General features: G+C 41.1%; 2 protein-coding genes across 3 annotated transcripts in view; one reads left to right on the forward strand and one right to left on the reverse strand.

The window, feature by feature from the left end:
* The window catches only part of TDRD3 (tudor domain containing 3), a 231438-nt gene extending 215297 nt beyond the window's left edge, over positions 1 to 16141 (reverse strand). Inside the window, exon 1 of the mRNA XM_052650002.1 lies at positions 15989 to 16141. Coding sequence (XP_052505962.1) covers positions 15989 to 16029 — 41 coding nt within the window. The 5' untranslated portion in view covers positions 16030 to 16141. The remainder of the gene's footprint in view (positions 1 to 15988) is intronic.
* A 113-nt stretch (positions 16142 to 16254) lies between these two features.
* On the forward strand, positions 16255 to 18688 carry LOC128057551 (uncharacterized). 2 transcript variants are annotated; one of them, XM_052650004.1, is made up of 2 exons: positions 16255 to 17326; positions 17541 to 18688. In XM_052650004.1, the coding sequence occupies exon 1, from the start codon at positions 16752 to 16754 to the stop codon at positions 17214 to 17216; it is 465 nt and encodes a 154-aa protein (XP_052505964.1). In that variant the 5' UTR covers positions 16255 to 16751; the 3' UTR covers positions 17217 to 17326; positions 17541 to 18688. The 2 variants fall into 2 exon arrangements, with proteins under 2 accessions (XP_052505964.1, XP_052505963.1); XM_052650003.1 differs by having other exon boundaries at positions 16255 to 17109.
* The last annotated feature ends 7747 nt before the right edge of the window (positions 18689 to 26435 follow it).

The following is a 26435-nucleotide window of genomic DNA, read 5'->3' on the forward strand; positions in this document are numbered from 1 at the left end:
TTCAAACTTCACATCTAACTAAATGCAAATACATACTTGTAAGTATATATTTTTATATTCAGTTAGAAATAAGTATCAATAGAGAAATATTTGTGTAACAGATCATTGCCTGTATTCCTGTGGAGATTACATTTGTCATAAAACTGCTAGGGCTGTTTTTTTTGTTTTTGTTTTTGTTTTTCATTTTACAACATTCATTTCAGAAATTACAATTTTCTATTCTACAAAGAGCTTGAAGAAATCTAATGTCCCTTGAAAACACAAAAACAATATGATGAAAGATACCAAGAATAATTTAGGTGATGCTAACATTCATTCCACAAGCATTTAAGTGCCTACTGTATACCTTACACCCTGCTAAATGTTAGGAATACTACAGAAATATGAATAGACTTGATCCTCACCTCACAGGAGCTTACAAAACAACAACTCAAACTATTTCAACTAATTAGAAAAGCCAAATATTCATTTAGTTTGACTCTAAAATCAAAATATATTTAAGAGAAAAAGGTAAAATTATTTCATTAACTTTATCATGATTATCTCTCTCTCAAAACAATACTTGAACAGAATCAATTCCAATATTCATTATAAAATGTTGGATAAATATTTAGCAACTTTTCCCATCAATATTCATGTTTGCTATTTCATATTAGATATTTTTCAAATTTCTCAAGGTCCTGCTTAGAAATTTAGCAAAATAAAAATGTTTTCCTTAACATCTTCACTTTATATTCATGTTGATTGTCTTCTGAAAAGCTGCAACTGAGTTTTACTTGCATTTTATATTTAAATGAGTTTTGGGGGATTTGGGAAGAATTTTTTTAAACAACCTTCAGATAAATTTATAAAGTATGTCTTTAAAACTGCTCTAAAACTATAATACCAGCCAGTCAATAAACTAATGCTAACCTAATCAAATAATGTGTCACAGAACTCTTAGAGATTATATCCATCTTCTCTTCTTAGAAAAGTCAATGACTTCATATGCTTTCCCCCCTCTGGCTGCTCCTTAAAGGCTTATTTTCTAAAAATGCTGAAATTCCTCACTGCTTGAAACTAGCCTCTTCCTACTCCAAGACTGGTCTTTAGATTATAGATCACTGCTGTCTTACATAAAATATAATGCAAGTCACATATGTAATTTGAAATTTTCTAGTAACCACATTTTAAAAAGTAAAGAAAAATAGGTAAAATTAATATTAACAATATATTTAACACAATATATTGAAAATATTATTTCAATATGCAAACAATACAAAAATTGGAGATATTTACATTCCATTTTTGTACTGGCTTTCAAACTCAGTGTGTATTTTATCTTCACATCACATCTGAATTTGGACTAGACCCATTTCAATTGTTCAGCAGCCACACACGGCTAATGTCTGCTATATTGGACAGTGCAGCCTGGATCTCATCCATGCACTGCTTCACCATGAACTATACACAGATGACCACAAATGTATATCTTTAACTCAGTCTTCTCTTCTGAGTTCAATATTTTCCTAATGTCCAACTGGCATCTTATTTTAGATGATTCAAAGGCACTTCACACTCAAATAATGTCCAACTTCAATTCATGATTCATCCCTCAAAAATGTGGTCTTCTTCTAACAGTCCCTATCTATCTGTACTGTATTCAACCCAGGTATACAAGCCAGAAACCAAGAAATCAAACCCTTGACACTTCCTTTTCTCTCACTCCCATATCCAATTCATCAAAAAGTTCTCTCAAATAAAGTTCTCTCATCTGAAAATTCTCTCCCCATAAACATCTCTCAAATCAATCTACTGCTCTCTATCTCAGTCATCACCACCATTCTATCTATTTACTCCTGCCTAGCTCCAATCCATTTTCTTCAATGCAAGGATACTTCAAAACATAATGAAGATGTGGTCCCTACTTCAACCCTCCCTTCACCTAATAAAACTTTGCAACTGATTTCTGTTGCTTAAAAATAAAAACAGAACTTACTGTGACCTACGAGGCCCAAGATACATGATCTAGTCCCTGGGTATCTCCCAGCCCAATCTCACTACACCACCTCTCTGTCTCACCCCCAGTAATACCGGTACCTCATTCCTTGGTACTAAATCATACTCCCTACTGTCATATAGTCTTTGCCTATGCTGCTTTCCCTGTCAGTTCAGTTCAGCCACTCAGTCATGTCCAGCTCTCTGCAACTCTGTCCAACTCCCGGAGCTTGCTCAAATTCATGTCCATTGAGTCAGTGATGCAGACAACCATCTCATCCTCTGTCGTCTCCTCCTCCTCCTGCCTTCAGTCTTTCCCAGCATCAGGGTCTTTTCCAGTGAGTCAGTTCTTCTTATCAGGTGGACAAAGTATTGGAGCTTCAGCTTCAGCATCAGTCCTTCCAATGAATATTCAGGACTGATCTCCTTTAGGATGGACTGGTTGGATCTCCTTGCAGTCCAAGGAACTCTCAAGAGTCTTCTCAAGCACCACAGTTCAAAAGCATCAATTCCTCAGTGTTCAGCCTTCTTTATGATTCAACTCTCACATTCATACATGACTACTGGAAAACCATAGCTTTGACCAGACAGACCTTTGTCAGCAAAGTAATGTCTCTGCTTTTGAATATGCTGTCTAGGTAGGTCATAGCTTTTCTTCAAAGGAGCAAACGCCTTTTAATTTCATGGCTGTGGTCACTATCTGCAGTGATTTTGCAGCTCAAGAAAATAAAGCCTGTCACTGTTTCCACTGTCTCCCCAGCTATTTGCCATGACGTGAACTTGGTCAAATTCCCACTTATTAGGTCTCAGGGAAGCATGCTCTGATCACCATGAAGACACCAAATTTCGCTTTTATGGAGTCATGTCCTTTCTCCTCTCTAGAATATTCTACAGATGCAATACATTTGAATATGCAGTTAATGGATTTCTTCCCATAAAACTACATCCGATTATACTATTACAGGAAAGTGCCTGCCACAACAAGATATTCAATAATTATTTGTTAAATGAGTACATCAAGGAATCCACCCTGTTTTTGTTTCCAAAGACTAGATACCATATTCAGTTGGCATATATAACATACCCTCCTTATATATCACTAGTTCTGGAAAACCTTCCAGACTTTCTAACTATGGGTTAACTGTTCTCAACAACATCCTAAAAGCAAAATACCAGGGTATAACATGTTCAAATTCTGTCCTGTACATCATTCTAACAACAAACACAGTGCCTTATGTAGAAGAGGCATAAATATTTACTACTTGTATTTCATTATACACATTATTATTGCTGTTTAGTCACTAAGTCATGTCTGACTCTTTTGCAGACTCAGGGACTACCATCTGTCAGGGTCCTCTGCCCATGGGATTTCCCAGGCAAGAACACTGGAGTGGGTTGCCATTTCCTTCACCAAGGCAATACTACAGAGTTACATATCTCCCTGCATTAATGCATTAAATTTACTTCTTGTTATAAAGATATCATACCTTCAGTAGCACTATACTGAGATTAAAGTAGCTACTGTCTCCACATAAAAGGGTGTAAAACAGAAAAATGCATGAGCAGTGTTCACATATGTCACACCCATGAGCACGGGTATAACCCGTGCAGGGGTTACAGTACTAAGGCACATGTACGCTCTGTCCAGCCCTAGAGCATAGTGTGGTTCTTTCCCCTTTCTCTGCATGACAGATGTGCTTCTTTTCTGCTATAAGTGTCTTTGATTTACTTTATTATTTTATCACCACACACTTCTCCTGCTCTTTTCTCTGCTTTTGTCATTTTATGACTTCACAAATGTTCTTAAACTTTACATGAAAAATTTTACATTGCTAAATGCGCAGTCTGCCTATTCTAAAAATTATACAGAAGTAAACTGCTCTTCAGCTAGTTCCAGATCCTATACCTTTCAAAACGTCAGAATTTCTAGATAGACAGGACTTAACATGATAAGTCAAGATGCTAATGTTCTTCTCTTGTCAAAAAGAGAAGGCATAAGCCAAAAAAAGATAGTTATATTTTTATGGTTCCTAAATGTTACTATGCAATTTTTACTTATCTAGCAACTGCTGCTTCATGAGGAGAAAATCATTTTCAACTTGCTGAGGTAGCAAGTTTCTTTTTATACTCCCTTTATGCTTGAGGCAGTCAAGTCTACAGGCAGTTGAAACTAGATTTATAGGTTATTCACCAAAAAAATTACTGCAAATAGCACCTTCAAACCTGAAAACTTAAGTAGTTTAACAGAATACGGTTATTTTTGGCATTTTACAGTATCAACAGAAGCAACCAGGTAATACATGGTAATACATAACATTTTGAGACAGAAAGTCAACAACACTTATTACATTTCGACGTTGTAATTTCACAAACAACATAAACCAAAGACACAGCCTCTGAGCCTCCTCCATCAGAGGGCAGAAAGAAGCAAGAACCACAATTCCACAGCAACTAAAACAAAACCTCATTACAGAAAATTAATCAGCATGAAAAAGTGGAAAGTTACATCCCAGATGAAGTCAAGTCAAAGTCACTCAGTCATGTTCCACTCTTTGCAACCCCATGGACTATACAGTCCATGGAATTCTCCAGGCCAGAATACTGGAGCGGGTAGCCTTTCCCTTCTCCAGGGGATCTTCCCAACCCCAGGTATCGAACCCAGGTCTCCCATATTGCGGGCAGATTCTTTACCAGCTGAGCCACAAGGAAGGCCAAGAATACTGGAGTGGGTAGCCTATCCCTTCTCCAGCGCATCTTCCTGATCCAGGAATCAAAACTGGGTCTCCTGCACTGCAGGTGGATTCTTTACCAACTGAGCTATCAGGGATTCCCAGATGAAGGAACAAGATAAAACCTCAGAAAAACAACTTAATGAAGTAGAGACAGGCAACCTTCCAGAAAAAGAATGCAGAATAATGATAGTGAATATGATTTATGATCTTGGAAAAGGAAAGGAAGCAACGACTGAGACAATGCAAGAAATGTTTACCAAAGACCTACAAGAACTGAAGAACAGAGATGAATAATACACTAGAAGGAATTCATATCAGAATAACTGAGGCAGAAGCACAGATAAATAACCCAGAGGACAGACTGGTGGAAATCACTGCCACAGAACAGAATATAGAAAAAAGAATGAAAAGAGATGAAGGCAGCCTAAGAGACCTCTTGGACAACATTAATGCCACGAACATTCACATCATAAGGGTCCCAGGAGGAGAAGAGAGAAAGGACCTGAGAAAATGTTTAAGGAGATAATAGCTGAAAAATTCCCTAACATGGGAAAGAAAATAATCAACCATGTCCAGGAAGCACAGAGAGTCCCAGGAAGGATAAACCCAAGGAAGAACACACCAAGACACACAGTAATAAAACTGATAAAAATTAAAGACAGAGATAAAATATTAAAAGTAACAAGGGAAAAACGACAAATAACATACAAGGGAATTCCCATTGGGCTATCAGCGGATTTCTCAACAAAAACTCTACAAGTCAGAAGGGAATGGCATGACATATTTAAAGTGATGAGAGGGAACAACCTACAATCAAGAATACTCTACCCAGCAAGACTCTACTTCAGATTTGATGAATAAATCAAAAGCTTTCTAGACAAGCAAAAGTTTAAGAGAATTCAGCACCACCAAACCAGCATTATAACAAATGCTAAAGGAACTTCTCTAGGCAAAAAACAAGAGAGGGAGAAGTCCAACCTACAGAGTGAAGGGAAAGTTGCAAAGTCGTGTCTGACTCTCGCAACCCCGTGGACTATACAGTCCATGGAATTATCCAGGCCAGGATACTGGAGTGGGTAGCCTTTCCCTTCTCCAGGGGATCTTCCCAACCCCAGGGATCAAACCCAGGTCTCCCACATTGCAGGCTGATTCTTTAACAGCTAAGCCACACAGGAAGCCCAAGAATATTGGAGTGGGTAGCGTATCCCTTCTCCAGCAGATCTTCCCAAACCAGAAATCAAACTGGGGTCTCCTGTATCGCAGGGAGATTCTTTACCATCTGAGTTATCAGGGAAGCGCTGCTGCTGCTGCTGCTGCCGCTGCTGCTGCTGCTGCTGCTGCTGCTGAGTCGCGTCAGTCGTGTCCAACTCTGTGCGGCCCCATAGACAGCAGCCTACAAGGCTCCGCCGTCCCTGGGATTCTCCAGGCAAGAACACTGGAGTGGGTTGCCATTTCCTTCTCCAATGCATGAAAGTGAAAAGTGAAAGTGAAGGCGCTCAGTCATGTCTGACTCAGTGACCCCTTGGACTGCAGCCTACCAGGCTCCTCTGTCCATGGGATTTTCCAGGCAAGAGTACTGGAGTGGGTTGCCATTGCCTTAAACCCAAAACAATTTTAAAAATAGCAATAGGATCATCAGTTCAGGTCAGTTCAGTCACTCAGTCAAGTCAGACTCTTTGCAACCCCATTGACTGTGGCACGCCAGGCCTCCCTGTCCATCACCAACTGCCGGAGCTTACTCAAATTCATGTCCATTGAGTCGGTGATGCCATCCAACCATCTCATCCTCTGTTGTCCCCTTCTCCTCTAGCCTTCAATCCCTCCCAGCATCAAGGAAAACAGGATCATACATGTTGGTAATTACCTTAAATGTAAATAGATTAAATGCACCAACCAAAAAACATAGACTGGCTGAGCAAATGAAAACATGGGCATGTATGCTGCTTAACCCCCCAAATTATATGTAATTATTTTATATCGTTAGGTTAATCACATTCCCATTATGGCTTGCAATGGTAATAATCTTTTATTTTTTGTCTGGCTATTGATTGTGGGCTTCCCTGGTGGCTCAGATGGTTAACCATCTGCCTGCAATGTGGAAGAACCAGGTTTGATCCCTGGGTCGGGAAGATCTCCTGGAGAAGGAAATGGCAACCCACTCCAGTACTCTTGCCTGGAAAATTCCATAGACAGAGGAGCCTGGTGGGCTACACTCCATGGGGTCGAAAAGAGCCAGGCACAACTGAGCAACTTCACTTTCACTATTGATTGTAAAAACTGATAAACATCTTTTACTATTGTGATTTGGAGAAGGAAATGGCAACCCACTCCAGTATCCTTGCCTGGAAAATGCCATGGACAGAGGAACCTGGTGGGCTGCAGTCCATGGGGTCGCAAAGGGTTGGGCATGACTGAGCAACTAACACTTCACTTCACTATTGTGATTCACCAAAACTACCGTTTAATAGAAAAACCTGTAATCACTTTTTTAAAATCCAGACGCATATCAGAATTATCTTGGAACTTTTTGAAAAATACAAATGTCCAGGTATTGCTCTTTTTTTCCCTTAAGAGCTCCAGATATGTTTCTAATGAGCAGTCAGGTTTAAAAAAAACTGGACTATATGAGGATCTTTTACTTTTATCTAGTTTGTTTCACTTTTTCTATTTCATATTCAGTGCTTCCATTTCATTCAGTTTATGTTTTCTAGTTTCTCCATCTCTTTTTTTTTTTTTTCCGAGGTTCTTTACCAAGTCTTTATCAAGAACAGTAGAAAAGCTCTTGCATACATACATACATATATATATATAAAATATGTATTATATTTTAGAAAACTTATGAATTTTTCCCTAACTAAAAAATGCATGACATTTTGACTCCACTTATTTTACTTAGTATGAATAGAAGGCTAGATTTCTAATTTAACAAAACAGATATGCTACAAGAAACAAAGATTTACTGTATAGCTCTAGGAACTACAGTTGATATTTTGTAAAAAAAATTTATAGTGGAAAATAATTTCAAAAATAACACGTGTATATGTATAAATAAATCACACACAAAAAAGAAGTTTACTTTTGAAATTTAGTAAGGTTTATCTTTATGCCAGTTTTTCTAAATGTCCTATGGACCTCTAATAACAACATATGAGATAGAAAATTTTTAAGTATGTTTGTGTAGGATATGATTGATATTAATTAAGTATAAATCTATTAAATGTAAATTATTAATGACATCATTCAAGATGCTCCTATTCTTATTTTTTCTGCACTGGACAAAATATTCTCAGAGAAATGCTAATTTGTCTATGATTATATATTTTTCCCTTATATTTCTTCTGATTTTTGCTTTATGTATCTTTGTTATTAAGGTGTCTAATAGCTTATGATGTCTACCTCCTATGTGAATGGTACCTATCATTAAAAATATTCATCTTTTTTAAAAAAGACATTTTATACAGATTAAAAAAATGGTAGTGATAAAGTATTTTAAAATTTTAGAAAATAAAAAAAAAGTCCTGCACTAAGCATACAACCTTATAAAGAACTATCAAAATTCTTTACAAAGACATCTATGTCTAAGAGCTATGCTGGAAAAATGCTGTGCTGTGCTTCGTCGTTCAGGGTTGTCCAACTCTTTGCAATCCCATGGACTGTAGCCTGCCAGACTCCTCTGTCCACGGGATTCTCTAGGCAAGAATACTGGGAGTGGGTTGCCTTGCCCTCCTCTAGGAGATCTTCCCAACCCAGGGATCGAACCCAGGGATCGAACCCAGGTCTCCCACTTTGCAGACAGAGTCTTTACCATCTGAGCCACCAAGGAAGCACAAGGGACCAAAACTTATGATACCCTTTGCATAAATTCTTATGCTTGACTATTACCAAAGAGTATATTATATGCAGGTATAGTTATTTTTATGATGCTACAAAGATCATTCCTGACTTGAAAATTGAGTTCATTCACCAGCAATCTCCTGGGAAATAGGTGTGTCTCTCAGAAAAAAAAAAAAACACAAACAAGAAAAATGCAAGGGTAGCTACTGAACAAGAATTTGACTTCTTTGGTCTTGATATGCTTTGGAGGAAGTTTCTAAGTGACAGGATGTAAAAGGAAGCTCTCTACCTGTGGATAGGTCAAAAGCTAGGAATTCCAAATTCCAGCAAAACGTCCTGAAATTGTTCCACCTCTTTGCTCTTTGGAGCTGCTATCTCAAAGCAACACAAGGAATAATAGAGCAGGCTTCTCAACACGAGAGCCTTTACTTTATAATCTATACTGACATTGTACTTTTTTTCCTCTACTTATCCCATAAATAAATACTCTCCTCTAGTACTGTCTTGGGAAAGACATTTATACTTGTAGTCTTTCTTATTCAAAGGTGAAATCAAGGGAATGAAGTCTGGTATACCCTTGGGCCAGAGGATATCAGTTTGGAAGTAGCACCAGTAACCAAGGAGAGAGAACTCCAAAAGGGAAGTGAAATTCAAGGGGGTCAAGATAAGAAGAAGACCTTTGTATTCATCCTCTCTTTTCCCTCTAACTCTGCCCTACCCAAACAAAACACCCCAAAGCACAACCAAGTTAAACTCTGGATGTTAGAAACCTGGGGTTTCTAAGAAAATATGCCTTTTTTCAGAATAAAATGGAAATGCATTATTTCTAATGATTATTTATGGTGTTTTGAACTCAAAACTTCTGGACAAGTCAAATATATGAAAATAATGCCTTACTTTTTCAGATATTCTTAGATTCCAAAATACAGAATTCACCAAATTTTTACATAAGTCCAATCAGTAATGAGGTGAACCACCGAAAGGTAAAGGTTTCTTTGATTTCCAACAGCATCACTCCTCAGAATAAGCATCAATCTTTCCCAGAGAAGAAAGCAAATTTACATATCAAAAAATGGCTAAATCCAATTCTCAATTTTAAAATGTGTTCTATTTGATCAACAATTTAAATTAAATGTGCTCACCAGGACTTAATGAAAATCAATACTGAATATTTATTCTGAATATTATTCTGAATATTTAGGCTCTATTCTTCATTCTGTCCCGTATATCTCTGAGCAAATTATTGATGCCAGTGTTTCAGCTTCTTGATCTGCACACTGAGGGAGTTAAGCTATCTAATCACTAATTCTATATAAAAAGAAAAAAAATACCTTTTTCCAAAATAAATACAGATGATTATATTCCCTTAACATGTTTCTATTTTGAAAAAAGTTCTCATGAATGATAAGACTTGGGTTCTAGTTTTCACTTCAAGGTTTAGCTTTGTGATCCTGACCAGACTTTTTAAACTTTTCTCACTTTATACAGTTCAATTTGGTTTTTTGTCCCCAATAAATATATTACTCTGTTAATTTAAAAAAAAAGAAAAATCTGACAGGCTGATTCTTTCTTTAAAAAATAAGCCAAAAGTTAGGTGAAAGTGAAAGTTGCTAAGTCTGACTCTTTGCAACCCCATGGACTATACACACCATGGAATTCTCCAGTCCAGAATACTGGAGTGGGTAGCCTTTCCCTTCTCCAAGGAATCTTCCCAACCCAGGGATCGAACCCAGGTCTCCCACATTGTGGGTAGATTCTTTACCAGATGAGCCACAAGGGAAGCCCGAGAATACTGGAGTGAGTAGCCTATCCTTTCTCCAGCTTATCTTCCCGACACAAGAATTGAACCAAGGTCTCCTGCATTGCAGGTGGATTCTTTATCAACTGAGCTATCAGGGAAGCACATAACATACCTACTATAGAAGGTAGGTAAGAGTACATAAGTCCCCCTTAAAGAAACCTCAAGAGAAACGAAGAGATGTAAATCTGTCCATTCAGACAAAGTTAGTCAAATGTCTTCTTTCAGTACTTGTCCTATGCGTAAAAGTAAGCATTACAGAACACCAAGGTACAATTTCACAGTATTCCAAGTCTATGCCCCAACCATTAATGCTGAAGAAGCTGAACGGTTCTATGATGAACTACAAGACCTTCTAGAACTAATACCAAAAAAAAGATGTCCTTTTCATCATAGAGGACTGGAATGCAAAAGTATAAAGTGATACCTGGAGTAACAGACAAGTTTGGCCTTGGGGTACAAAATGAAGCAGGGCAAAGACTAACAGAGTTAGCCAAGAGAATGCACTAGTCATAGCAAACACCCTCTTCCAACAACACAAGAGATGATGCTACATGTGGACATCACCAGAAGGTGAATAACTAAACCAGACTGATTATATTCTTTGCAGCCACAATGAAGAAGCTCTATACAGTCAGCAAAAACAAGAACAGGAGCTAACTGTGACTCAGATCATGAAGTCCTTATTGCAAACTTCAGACTTAAGTAGGGAAAACCACTAGACCACTCAGGTATGATCTAAATCAAATCCCTTATGGTTATACAGTGGAACTGACAAATAGATTCAAGGGATTAGATCTGACAGAGTACCTGAAGAACTATGGACGGAGGCCGTGATCAAGACAATCTCCAAATAAAGAAATGTAAAAAGGCAAAATGGTTGTCTGAGAAGGCCTTACAAATAGCTGGGAAGAGAAGAGATGCTAAAGGCAAGGAGAAAAGGAAAGATATACCCATCTGAATGCAGAGTTTCAAAGAATAGCAAGGAGAGATAAGAAAGCCTTCCTAAGTGATCAACACAAAGAAATATAGGAAAATAACAGAATGGGGAAGACTAGAGATCTCCTCAAGAAAATCAGAGATACCAAGGAAACATTCCACACAAAAATGGGCACAATAAAGAACAGAAATGGTATGGACCTAACAGAAGCAGAAGATATTAAGAGGTGGCAAGAATACACAGAACTACACAAAAAAAGATCTTACTGACAAACATAACCATGATGGTGTGCTCAGTCACACAGAGCCAGACATTCTGGAGTGTGAAGTCAAGTGGGCCTTAGGAAGCATCACTACGAACAAAGCTAGTGGAGGTGATGGAATTCCAGTTGAGCTATTTCAAATCCTGAAAGATGAGGCTGTGAAAGTGCTGCACTCAATATGCCAGCAAATTTGGAAAACTCAGCAGTGGCCACAGGACTGGAAAAGGTTAGTTTTCACTCCGATCCCATAGAAAGGCAATGCTAAAGAATGTTCAAACTACTGCACAACTGCACTCATCTTACACATTAGCAAAGTAATGCTCAAAATCCTTCAACAGTACATGAACCATGAACTTTCAGATGTTCAAGCCAGGTTTAGAAGAGGCAGAGGAACCAAAGATCAAATTGCCAACATCTGTTGGATCATAGAAAAAGTAAGAGAGTTCCAGAAAACCATCTACTTCTACTTCTTTGCCTACAATAAAGCCTTTGACTGTGTGGATCACAATAAACTGTGGAAAATTCTGAAAGAGATGGGAATACTAGACCACCTTACCTGCCTCCTAAGAAATCTGTATTTTAGTCAAGAAGCAACAGTCAGAACCAGACATGGAACAATGGACTGGTTCCAAATTGAGAAAGAATTATGTCAAGGCTGTTTATTGTCACACCGCTTATTTAACTTCTATGCAGAGTACATCATGCAAAATGCCAAGCTGGAGGAAGCATAAGCTGGAATCAAGATTGCCAGGAGAAATATCAATAACCTCAGATATGGAGATGACACCACCCTTATGGCAGAAAGCAAAGAGGAACTAAAGAGCCTCTTTTTGAAAGTGAAAGAGGAGAGTGAAAATGCTGGCTTAAAACTCAACACTCTAAAATCATGGCATCCAGGCCCATCACTTCATGGCAAATAGATGGGGAAACAATGGAAACAGTGACAGACTTTATTTTGGGGGGCTCCAAAATCACTGCAAATGGTGACTGCAGTCATGAAATTAAAAGACACTTGCTCCTTGGAAGGAAAGCTATGACCAACCTAGACAGCATATTAAAAAGCAGAGACATTTCTTTGCCAACAAAGGTCCATCTAGTAAAAACTACTGGTTTTTCCAGTAGTCATGTATGGATGTGAGAGTTGGACTATAAAGAAAGCTGAGTGCCAAAGAATTGATGCTTTTGAACTGTGGTGTTGGAGACTTCTGAGAGTCCCTTGGACTGCAAGGAGACCCAACCAGTCCATCCTAAAGGAAATCAGTCCTGAATATTCATTGGAAGGACTGATGCTGAAGCTGAAACTCCAGTACTCTGGCCACCTGACGTGAAGAGTGGACTAACTGGAAAACACTCTGATGCTGGGAAAGACTTAAGACAGAAGGAGAAGGAGACGGCAGAGGATGAGATGGTTGGATGGCATCACTGACTGGATGGACCTGAGTTTGAGCAAGCTCGGGGAGTTGGTGATGGACAGGGAAGCTTGGTGTGCTGCAGTCCATGGGGTCCCTAAAAGTCAGACATGACTGAGCAACTTAAATCAACTGAAGGTACAATTTCATGCAATATTTAAACATTGCCACTATCCTGGAGTAGTTCCTAGAACTTTTAAGTTGAAATCAGCAAAACCTAGCACTTTCTGTGCTATTAGCCACTAAGAAAAAAAAAATTATTGTAGTCTGCCAGGGTGGCTGCTATTGGGAGTTTTATTTTAAAAATACTAGCTTTTTGTGGGAATTATAATGAAGATTAAGGGCTTAAAAGGAAAAAAAAATATGTGCTGAAAAAAATAATAATATAAAGTGGAATAGCAGACCAGTCTATACAGACCAACTGCACCTCCTGAAGATCACAATTTCGGAAACATAAATTACTCAGCACTAAACAATGGCAACCCACTCCAGTACTCTCGCCTGGAAAATCCCATGGACGGAGGAGCATGATAGGCTGCAGTCATGGGGTCGCTAAGAGTCGGACACAACTGATCAACTTCACTTTCACTTTTCACTTTCATGCATTGGAGAAATGGCAACCCACTCCAGTGTTCTTGCCTGGAGAATCCCAGGGATGGTGGAGCCTGGTGGGCTGCCGTCTACAGGGTCGCACAGAGTCGGACACGACTGAAGTGACTTAGCAGTAGCAAACACTTCTCAAACCTACTATTTTAGATGAGGCTGACAGAATAGGTAATAATAGTTGAAGTGTTTTAGCATCTACTTCTTTTGAGGTCCTACAAGTAATTAAGTGAACAGACTGAGTACTTCAAAAAAAAAAAAAAAAATGGTTTTGTCAGTGACAATAGAGAATCCCAAGAGTCATAGGCAACTCGAGATGTCAGAATTGGAATGAGTTGGTCAAAGCAGCTCTATAGCCAGAAATTCTCCTTCCAGTACTCTTCTCTACATATACCTTTGAGATTTCACATATTAACATAATAAATCTCTACTTAAATATAAGATCTAATACATGCCAACTATAAGCCTAAGACATCCTCCTGTTCTTCTTCACAAGTCTCACGAGTTCAAAACTCACCAGGAATCACCCCCAAACTCGTAGGAAGATAGTCTTATTAGCCTCACCTATTACTTCTGCCTTTATGAATCCCTGCCATTCAAAAGCAGCAGTTTGGAGTAAGAAACATGTAAAGAGAAAACTTGCAACATGAAGTGGCAAATGTCACAAAATAACATTACTGAGGATTTATAATAAAATAAAGACAAGAAAAATGCTAAGCTTGGGTAGAGACCCTGGTTAGAGAATTTTGACTGTCAGGGGCAATGTCATCCAAGGTCAATTTTACCAGATTTTACTAAGAAACTACAATGTTCCCCACCATTCCAGATATACAGAAACATAAGATGGTGTTTAACCACATTTAAGGATCTTAATTAAGAGTTCAAAGAACAATTTAGTATGTGTTTGGAACCAAAATAAGGACACTAGTCTTTCTGACACGGGCGGCATCATCATGCTGGATAGCAGACAAAAGACTATAAATGAATTCATACAACTAGTTTGAAGAACTAAGGCTCACTAAGAATGGGGGACAACTCAAATAGAAGAGTGATACAAGATTATTCAAGACAACACTGTGAGGTGAAGAATCTGAATGTATGAAGTTAGAAGAACGAAAGTAAAACTGAAAAAAAAAAAGTGACTTTTTAAAGCTACAGTTTGTTATGGTAATGGTGTTTTATGCAAAAGCTGTAAGAACACGAACAGTTAAAAGCACCAGAGTTCGAACCAGACCCTGTTCTCAGCATTCAACTCTAACACTTTCCAGTTATGTCATTTTTTTTTTAAAGTTACTTAACAATTCTCTGCTTTAATCTGTACACCTCTAAAATGAGATATCTGTGGAGCCAGGAGCAGCGTCTTCAAAACACAGGTGTTACAGTACTCTAACCAAAAATTTTATTCCTAAGATCAAATCCATACTTTAGACACTCGTAGGCTGCACAATCTGGCCACAAACTTTTAAGGTCTTGCTCTTCATTGGACACCCTTCTACTTCCAGGAACCACAGGGATTTAATGTCAGTACTTTAAGCCAATAAGCTCCTTCCTACCTCCTTGCCTTATCTCCAGCGGCTCGGTATCCAGAAAACCTTTTCCTCACAAGCCTTCCAAGTCCACTTCTCTAGGAAATTAACTTTCCTTCCTCTCAAATTCCATACCACATTTGCCTGCACCACTGTACAGTTTACAATTCCCCCTGTTTGTGTGCTTGCTGTTTTAATGCCTCCTTCTCCTAGCGCTAAGACAGCGAGCAGGAGCAAATCTTTTTCAACCTCCTTCCACCTTTCATCCCAGACTGTGCCTATGCAGGCCTGGAAAAGCGTTAGGAAAGTCGGTAAGTTCCAGAAACTGCTTACTTTCGTATATTTTGTTTGTTTGTTTTCATCCTAAAATCTTGACATGAAGCGTCCTTAAAAATCAGAACACCGTCATCCTTTCAAGAAAAGTTCTAGGGAGCATCCACCCGAGTCTCCAGTGCGGGCATTCTCAGCCTCAGAAGTTGTGTGCGCCTCAGAGGATGGCTATCCCCGCTCCGTGCTATACTTGGGAATGAGAGGGCACGGGCGCGGGCCCGGCGCTCGCCCCGCTCCGCCGCGCTCGGTTCCCCAGCCCTCGCCTCCCCTCGTCCCGCCGCGGCGGCGCCGTGGGAGCCCCCGGGCCTGCACCGCCGCCCGCCGCGTCTCCGGCCTCCCTGCGGCCCGCCGCCCGCCTCCCGGGGCCCAGGCCGCGCCACCGCCTCGCAGGGAGCCGGGGGACTCGCTCGGCTCTGCGCGGCGCCAGGGGCGGAGCCGGCCGGGGGGGGGGGGGCCCGGGAGAGGCCGGGGCGGGCGGCGGCCTCTGCCTACCCCGACACGCACCCAGCGCCCCCGGCCCCGGGCCCGGCCTCCTCGGGCCCGGCCCGCACCCGCGGCCGGGAGACCCGCCACTTACCAACCCGCCCGGGACAGCGCCGCTCCGGGAGCCTCGGCCATGGTAGCTGCTTAGGCCGGGAAGCTGGGGGGCTCGGCTAGTGGGCTGGGGGAGGCCTGCTACTTGAGACCCCCCAAAAGAAGAAAGAAAAAGAAAAAAGAAAAGAAAAAAACTCCTCCGGTCGGCTCCGCGACTGGGCATGCTCAGTGCGGCGGGCGCTTCCGCGTGCGGGTTCCGCTCGCCGCGTTTTCCGAGCGGCCGCGGGGGCCGGCCCGGCGTGCGGCTGCGAGCCCGTCGCGCTCCGGGGGCGGCGGTGCGCGGAGGACGGGCCAGGGTCGGCCGCTTGGGGCCGGTCTGTCAGCGAGGCCTTGCGGCGGAGGGCCGGCTGCACGTCGCCGGGGTCACTTTCCCCAGCCTCACGCCGTGGAGACCCGTGGGGCGGTCCTCTGTGCGGCAGAAAGGAAGCCTGCGTTCCGAGCGCGCACAGGCGGCCGCCTCCCGAGGGCAGAGCTGAGGCGCTAGGCGGCGGGCAGGCGCTGCCAGCTAGGCTCTGAGGCGGCCGCGTTTCCTACAGCGAAGCTCAAAGGGACTGTGTTCCCGGCCCACTCTACACGGGAGAAAAGCTACTTTCTTATAACGATTCCTTCCCCTTTTCCATCTGCCCAGGTACAGAGAAAAGAATATAATCGAATTTTTCCTACTCCCCAGACTCAAATCGGACTGTCCAGGTACCGCGCTACAATGAAAGTGAATGCGTGCACCCGAGAAGACCTGCGCCTAAGGGATGTGGGAACTCGGGGAGCTGTGTCGTGCTTGTTTCTCACACGGTCCTCCCACCGGGCCCGTGCAGGCGCCGGCGCGGCGCTTTGACGTTGGCGCGGGTACTGCCAGGCCTAGTTCCCGCCCACCCCGTGCCGGTGCCCTGCTCCGGCTCTCCGGGCTGAAGCAGAGGGGCGGGTCCGGAATATGCATGCGCGGCGGCGGCGCCGAGCGGCGCGAGAGACGTTCCAACGGGATTGGGCGGCCGAGACTTACACCAGCCAATCGAAGGAGCAGGCGGAAGGGGCTGTGTGACCGGGAGACACTCAAGAGTTGTCCCTGCCCTCCACCGTCGTCCTATCTTGCGGCCGCTGATGAGAAAGGTACTTCCGAGTGGCGCTGGTCCAAGCTGCGAAGTCCGGCGGGAAGACTTAAAACCTTCAGCCCTATAACCAGAGCTACTTCCTCTGTTTCATCATCACCAACATGAACTTAGAGCAGAGTCTGTGAAACCGGGCAGAGCCGCACCTGAGACTGAGGAGGAAACCGACTCTCACAGAAAGAGGGGGATAATTACAGAGTGAAGCTAAAATTCCTTAAGTTTGTCTTCATTTTAACTGACCTATTTAGTTTGGGCTTCCCAAAAGTCATAGTTTTAAAATCACGATGTGTTGCTTAACTGGGATGCTGTTGAAATGTGTGCCCAAGCACATTGCTTAGTTACTGATTTTAATGAAACATATTTTGAAGCAGTTTTAGAATTGTATACAGTGTTTAAGTGATACGTATTATATCTGTGTATTTCTATTTATAGGCACCATTCAAAATATCCCTTGTGGCGTCCCTTGTGGCTCAGCTGGTGAAGAATCCAACTACAATGCCGGAGACGTGGGTTCAATCCCTGGCTTGGGAAGATTCCCCTGGAGAAAGAAAAGGTTACCCACTTCAGTATTCTGGTCTGGAGAATTCCATGGACTGTATAGTCCATGGGGTCGCGAAGAGTCACACAGGACTGAAGCGACATACACTTCAAAATATCCTGGAGTCAGGAAAAGATTTACCATTTTGAAGGTGAATAGATGACTCAAAGGGCTTCCCTGATAGCTCAGTTGGTAAAGAATCTGCCTGCAATGCAGAAGACCCCTGGTTCCATTCCTGTGTGGGGAAGGTGCCCTGGCAAAGGAATACGCTACCCACTCCAGAGTTCTTGGGCTTCCCTTATGGCTCAGCTGGTAAAGAATCCGCCTGCATTGTGGGAGACCTGGGTTGGATCCCTGGCTTGGGAAGAAACCCTGGAGAATGGAAAGGCTACCTACTACAGTATTCTGGCCTGGCGAATTCCATGGACTGTATAGTCCATGGGGTCGCAAAGAGTGGGACAGAACTGAGCGACTTTCACTTTCACGTAGATGAATCAAAATTAAATGGCTGATAATTTTGGTTGGTTGTGAAACAGATTTTTCTCTTCAGTCTCTGCGTCCTGTCCTCAATTCTTTTTGGCCCTGTGGACTACAGCATATCGGGCTTCCCTGTCCTTCACTGTCTCAGGGAGTTTGCTCAAATTCGTGTCCTGTTGAGTTTGTGAAGCTGCCTAATGACGTCATGCTCTGCTGCCCTCTTCTCTTGCCTTCAGTCTTTCACCGCATCAGAGTCTTTTCCACTGAGTCTGCTCTTCCATCAAGTAGTCAAAGTGTGAAACTAATATGTTGTCCCAATCAGAATTCGTCACTGGCTAAATATTAGGCCTTACACATATGGTTTCATATGCAGTGTATACAATAAGAATTTACCATTGTTTTTAACCTGGAAGAATTCTTTTTAAAAAAAATTACATTTTTACAAATGTAAAAGTTAAATTATGTTTGTACAGTCCATGCCAGGTTTCTTGTAAAAGATGCCAGATTCCAGATTTATCTGCCTGTATCCTTATGTTTTACTTGTTATAATAACTTTATTAAAATTCTCCATAAAACATTAAATTCTCGTATGGTAAGAAATGCTTAAAGAATTGATTGAAGATTCCCACTGGAGGAATTGGGGATAATATAAGCCTCAAAAAAAGTAATTGGAATAATTGAATTTAAAAATTGGGTAATGAAAATGCATGAATCATGTAAGAAACAAGTCGCCAGTCTATGTTCGATACAGGATGCTTGGGGCTGATGCATGGGGATGATCCAGAGAGATGATATGGGGGTGGGAGGTGGGCGGGAGGTTCAGGATTGGGAGCTCATGTACACCCATGGCTGATTCAGGTCACTGTATGGCAAAACCAATACAGTATTGTAAAGCAAAATAAAGTAAAACTAAAAATTTAAGAAAGTAAAAAATAAATAAAAGTGCCAGTAGAAATAAATAAAGGGAAGGATGAAAACTTTTCTTTCATAGAAATACCAGAGAGTAAATGTACAACAAATAATAGAATTAGAAAATCACCATTTTGCAACTCAATCACAATTGATTCGGACTAGAGAATGCCAAAAGTCACTGGGTGAAAGATAGTAGGAGTACAGGATGTTCACTTGGTGTCAAGGTATCAAGGTGTTAAAGTATGAAAAGTCTGTTTTTCCCTTACTTATTATAAAAGGGAAAAACATATCTTTATCTTAAAAAAAAGTGGGAGAGGCAGTCCTAAGATATCACTTTCTCCCCAACAAATTCATCAAAAGAACATTTGAACGCTGAGTAAATTCCACAAAACAACTTCTGAATGCCGGCAGAGAACATCAGGCGCCGAGAAAAGCAGCCCGTTGTTTTCAAAAGGAGGTAGGAAAAAATAATAGACAGAAAAAGAGACAAAAGAGGTAGGGATGGAGCTCCGTCCCGGGAAGGGAGTCTTAAAAAGAGAAGTTTCCAAACACCAGGAAACACTCTCACTGCCGAGTCTGTGGCGAGCCTTGGAAGCACAGGGGGCAACATGACAGGGAGGGAAAATAAATAAATAATTAAAACCCACAGATTCCATGCCCAAAGGTAACTCCCCCAGTGGAGAAGCAGCGCAGACGCCTGCACCTGCCACTAGCAAGTGGGGTCTGGGCAGGGAGGCGCAGGCTGCATTGCTTAGAGTAAGGACCCGGCCGGAATGCCCCAAGGGCAATCTGAGCTAGCTAACTTGGGCTAGCAAACCAGACTGGGATAACTACCACACGAAAAGCCAGCCTAACCTAAGACACCGCCAGGCCCGTGCACAGAACAAAGGACTGAACAGAGATAGCCAGCTGCAGACCATCCCCTTCCGGGGACAGGCAGCCAGAGCCAGAACGGGGTAATCACAGCCCCAGAGAGACATTATCTACAAAACTGTAGGCAGGCTTCTTTGCTGATTAAGACTTCTTGAGGTTCTAGACGGCCAACATCTGCCTGAGAAGGTGCACCGGTTGTACACCCAGAAAACAGAGGCAGGGACGAGGGAAGCGATAGGTCGCAGCGACCACGCTCACCAAACACCCCATCACCTGAGGTGCTCAGACCTGGGAAGGGCACAAAACGCAGGCCCAACCGAGTCTGCACCTCTGAGGACTACCCGAGTGCCTGAACCTGAGCGACTTAGACCTGGGAGGTGCATGCAGCCCACCGCCAGCCCCGGACAGTTCCAGGTGGAGCAACCTAGAGCCTGAGCAGTGTGGGCAGGGAGGGTACACGCACCATGAGCAGGGCCAGGCCCAGTGTGGCTGAGGCACTGCGAGCACACGCCAGTGTTATTGTTTGCAGCGTCCCTCACTCCCCACAGCGCAACTGAACAAGTGAGCCTAAAAAAAGTGACCACCACTGCCCCCTTTGTGTCAGGGCGGAAATCAGACACTGAAGAGACCAGCAAACAGAAGCTAAAACAGAGGAAACTGCCTTGGAAATGACACGTGCAATAGATTAAAACACTGTCATTAGTACCAACTACATAGGAAGGGGCCTATAGATCTTGAGAAATATAAGCCGGACCAAGGAACTATCCGAAAATGAACTGACCCCACAATACCTGCAACACCAGAGAAAGTCCTAGATATATTTTTACTATTTTTACGATCATTCTTTTTTTTTAATTTTTTTAATTTTTAAGTCCACTATTACTCCTTTAATTTTCACTTATATAAACTACGATTACTTTGCAAAAAAAAAAGACCCTTTTCTTTAAGAGCAAACTTCATATATATATATATATATTTATAATTTTTGTGACTTTGTGTTTTTTTTTACTTTCTTTTTTTTTTCTTCTTCTTTTCTTTAATATTGCATTTTTGAAATTCCAAACTCTTCTCTAGATTTTTAATCTTTGCTTTTTGGTATTTGTTATCAATTTTGTACATTTAAGAACTCAATCTTCAGTACCCATTTTTACTAGGGAGCGAGATTACTGGCTTGACTGCTCTCTCCCCCTTTGGACTCTCCTTTTTCTCCACCTGGTCGCCTCTGTCTCCTCCCTCCCCCTTCTCTTCTCTACCCAACACTAAATCACTAGTGTGTTCTGGATGGTGGAGAACACTTAGGAAACTGATTACTGGCTGGATCTGTCTCTCTCCTTTTAGTTCCCCACTTTTTGTCCTCCTGGCCACCTCTGTCTCCTTCCTCCATCTTCTCTTCTCTGTAAAATTCCGTGAACATCTCTGAGCAGTCCAGACTGTGGAGCACACATAAGGAAGTGATTAGTGGCTAGCTTGCTCGCTCCTCTTTCAATTCCAGCTCATCTCATTCGGGTCACTTCTAACTCCCTCCTCCATCTTCTCTTCTCCATGTAACTTTGTGAACCTCTCTGGGGGTCCCTCACTGTGGAGAAACTTTTCATCTTTAAGCCAGATGTTTTATCAACAGTGCTGTATAGAAGGAGAAGTCTTGACACTACTGTAAAAATAAGACTGAAAACCAGAAGCAGGAGGCTTAAGTCCAAACCCTGACAACACCAGAGAACTCCTTACTCCAGGGAACATTAATTGACAGGAGTTCATCAAATGCCTCCATACCCACACTGAAACCAAGCACCACCCAAGGGCCAACAAGTTCCAGAGCAAGACATACCACTCAAATTCTCCAGCAACACAGGAACACAGCCCTGAGCTCCAATATACAGGCTGCCCAAAGTTACTCCAAAACCATAGACATCTCATAACTCATTACTGGACACTTCATTGCACTGCAGAGAGAAGAAATCCAGCTCCACCCACCAGAACACCGACACAAGCTTCCCTAACCAAGAAACCTTGACAAGCCACCTATACAACCCCACCCACAGCGAGGAAACTCCACAATAAAGAGAACTCCACAAACTGCCAGAATACAGAAAGGACACCCCAAACTCAGCAATATAAACAATATGAAGAGACAGAGGAACACCCAGCAGGTAAAGGAACAGGATAAATGCCCACCAAACCAAACAAAAGAGGAAGAGATAGAGAATCTACCTGATAAAAAATTCCGAATAATGATAGTGAAAATGATCGAAAATCTTGAAATCAAAATGGAATCACAGATAAATAGCCTGGAGACAAGGATTGAGAAGATGCAAGAAAGGTTTAACAAGGACCTAGAAGAAATAAAGAAGAGTTGATATATAATGAATAATGCAATAAATGAGATCAAAAACACTCTGGAGGCAACAAATAGTAGAATAACAGACGCAGAAGATAGGATTAGAAGATAGAATGGTAGAAATAAATGAATCAGACAGGAAAAAAGAAAAACGAATGAAAAGAAATGAGGACAATCTCAGAGCCCTCCAGGACAGTGTTAAATGCCCCAACACTCAAATCATAGGAGTCCCAGAAGAAGAAGACAAAAAGAAAGACCACGAGAAAATACTTGAGGAGATAATAGGTGAAAACTTCCCTAAAATGGGGGAGGAAATAATCACCCAAGTCCAAGAAAACCAGAGAGTCCCCAAAAGGATAAACACAAGGCAAAACACCCCAAGACACATATTAATCAAATTAACAAAGATCAAACACAAAGAACAAATATTAAAAGCAGCAAGAGAAAAACAACAAACACACAAGGGGATTCCCATAAGGATAACAGCTGATCTTTCAATAGCAACTCTTCAGGCCAGCAGGGAATGGCAAGACATACTTAAAGTGATGAGAGAAAATAACCTAGGGCCAGATTACTGTACCCAGTAAGGATCTCATTCAAATATGAAGGAGAAATCAAAAGCTTTACAGACAAGCAAAAGCTGAGAGAATTCAGCACCACCAAACCAGCTCTCCAACAAATGCTAAAGGATCTACTCTAGACAAGAAACACAAAAAGGGTATATAAACTCGAATCCAAAACAATAAAGTAAATGGCAACGGGATCATACTTATCAATAATTACCTTAAATGTAAATGGGTTGAAGGCCCCAACCAAAACACAAAGATTGGCTGAATGGATACAAAAACAAGACCCCTATATATGTTGTCTACAAGAGACCCACCTCAAAACAGGGGACACATAACATACAGACTGAAAGTGAAGGGTTGGAAAAAGATATCCCATGCAAATAGTGACCAAAAGAAAGCAGGAGAAACAATACTCATATCAGATAAAATAGACTTTAAAACAAAGGCTATGAAAAGAGACAAAGAAGGACACTACATAATGATCAAAGGACCAATCCAAGAAGATATAAAAATTATCAATATCTATGCACCCAACATAGGAGCACTGCAATATGTAAGACAAATGCTAAGAAGTATGAAAGGGGATATTAACAATAACACAATAATAGTGGGAGACTTTAACACCCCACTCACACCTATGGATAGATGAACTAAACAGAAAATTAACAAGGATATGCAAACTTTAATGATACAATAGACCAGTTAGATCTAATTGATATCTATAGGACATCTCACCCCAAAACAATGAATTTCACCCTTTTGTCAAGCGCTCACGGAAGGTTCTCCAGGATAGATCACATCCTGGGCCATAAATTTAGACTCAGTAAATTCAAAAAAATTGAAATCATTCCAAGCATCTTTTCTGACCAAAATTCAGTAAGATAGATCTCAAGTACAGGAGAAAAATTATTAAAAATTCCAACATATGGAGGCTGAACAACACACTGCTGAATAACCAACAAATCACAGAAGAAATCAAAAAAGAAATCAAATTATGTATAGAAACGAATTAAATGAAAACACAACAACCCAAAACCTGTCAGGCACTATAAAAGCAGTGCTAAAGGGAAGGTTTATAGCAATACAGGCATACCTCAAGAGACAAGAAAAAATTCAAATAACCTAACTCTACACCTAAAGCAACTAGAAAAGGAAGAAATGAAGAACCCCAGGGTTAGTAGAAGGAAAGAAATCTTAAAAATTAGGGCAGAAATAAATGCAAAAGAAACAAAAGAGACCATAGCAAAAATCAACAAAGCCAAAAGCTGGTTCTTTGAAAGGATAAATAAAATTGACAAACCATTAGCCAGACTCATCAAGAGACAAAGGGAGACAAATCAAATCAATAAAATTAGAAAGGAAAATGGAGAGATCACAACAGACAACACAGAAATACAAAGGATCATAAGAGACTATACACCAACAGCAACTATGCACCAATAAAATGGGCAACTTGGAAGAAATGGACAAATTCTTAGAAAAGTACGACTTTCCAAAACTGAACCAGGAAGAAATAGAAAATCTTAACAGACCCAACTCAAGCACGGAAATTGAAACTGCAATCAGAAATCTTCCAGCAAACGAAAGCCCAGGACCAGACGGCTTCACAGCTGAATTCTACCAAAAATTTAGAGAAGAGCTAACACCTATCCTACTCAAACTCTTCCAGAAAATTTCAGAGGAAGGTGAACTTCCAAACTCATTCTATGAGGCCACCATCACCCTAATACCAAAACCTGACAAAGATGCCACAGAAAAAGAAAACTACAGGCCAATATCACTGATGAACATAGATGCAAAAATCCTTAACAAAATTCTAGCAAACAGAATACAACAACATATTAAAAAGATCATACATCATGAACAAGTGTGCTCTATCCCAGGGATGCAAGCATACTTCAATGTCCGCAAATCAATCAATGTAATACACCACATTAACAAATTGAAAAATAAAAAACATATGATTATCTCAATAGATGTAGAGAAAGCCTTTGACAAAATTCAACATCCATTTATGATAAAAACCCTCCAGAAAGCAGGAATAGAAGGAATATACCTCAACATCAGTTCAGTTCAGTCACTCAGTCGGGTCCGACTCTTTGCCACCCCATGAATCGTAGCACGCCAGGCCTCCCTGTCCATCACCATCTCCCGGAGTTCACTCAGACTCATGTCCATTGAGTCTGTGATGCCATCCAGCCATCTCATCCTGGGTCATCCCCTTCTCCTCCTGCCCCCAGTCTCTCCCAGCATCAGAGTCTTTTCCAATGAGTCAACTCTTCGCATGAGGTGGCCAAAGTACTGGAGCTTCAGCTTTAGCATCATTCCTTCCAAAGAAATCCCAGGGTTGATCTCCTTTAGAATGGATTGGTTTGATCTCTTTGCAGTCCAAGGGACCCTCAACATAATAAAATCTATATATGACAATCCCACAGCAAACATTATCTTCAATGGTGAAAAATTGAATGCTTTTCCCCTAAAGTCAGGAACAAGACAAAGGGGCCCACTTTCACCATTACTATTCAACATGGTTTTGGAAATTTTGGCCACAGCAATCAGAGCAGAAAAAGAAATAAAAGGAATCCAAATTGGAAAAGAAGAAGTAAAACTCTCACTGTTTGCAGATGACATGATCCTCTACATAGAAAACCCTAAAGACTCCACCAGAAAATTACTAGAGCTAATCAATGCATATAGTAAAGTTGCAGGATATAAAATCAACACACAGAAATCCCTTGCATTCCTATACAATAATAATGAGAAAATAGAAAGAGAAATAAAGGAAACAATTCCATTCACCATTGCAATGAAAAGAATAAAATACTTAGGAATATATCTAACTAAAGAAACTAAAGACCTATATACAGAAAACTATAAAACACTGGTGAAAGAAATCAAAGAGGACACTAATAGATGGAGAAAAATACCATGTTCATGGATTGGAAGAATCAATATTGTGAAAATGAGTATACTACCCAAAGCAATTTATAGATTCAATGCAGTCCCTATCAAGCTACCAAAGGTATTTTTCACAGAACTAGAACAAATAATTTCACAATTTGTATGGAAACTGTGAAATAGCCAAAGCAATCTTGAGAAAGAAGAATGGAACTGGAGGAATCAACCTGCCTGACTTCACACTCTACTACAAAGCCACAGTCATCAAGACAGTATGGTACTGGCACAAAGACAGAAATATAGATCAATGGAACAAAATAGAGAGCCCAGAGATAAATCCACGCACCTATGGAACCTTATCTTTGACAAAGGAGGTGAGAATACACAATGGAGAAAAGACAATCTCTTTAACAAGTGGTGCTGGGAAAACTGATCAACCACTTGTAAAAGAATGAAACTAGAACACTTTTTTAACACCATACACAAAAATAAATTCAAAATGGACTAAAAGATCTAAACGTAATACCAGAAACTATAAAACTCCTAGAAAAGAACATAGGCAAAACAGTCTCTGGCATACATCACAGCAGGATCCTCTATGACCCACCTCCCAGAATATTGGAAATAAAAGCAAAAATAAACAAATGGGACCTAATTAAACTTAAAAGCTTCTGCACAACAAAGGAAACTATAAGCAAGGTGAAGAGACAGCCTTCAGAATGGGA

Source organism: Budorcas taxicolor, chromosome 12 (assembly GCF_023091745.1).
Source record: "Budorcas taxicolor isolate Tak-1 chromosome 12, Takin1.1, whole genome shotgun sequence".
NCBI classification, from domain to species: Eukaryota; Metazoa; Chordata; class Mammalia; order Artiodactyla; family Bovidae; genus Budorcas; species Budorcas taxicolor.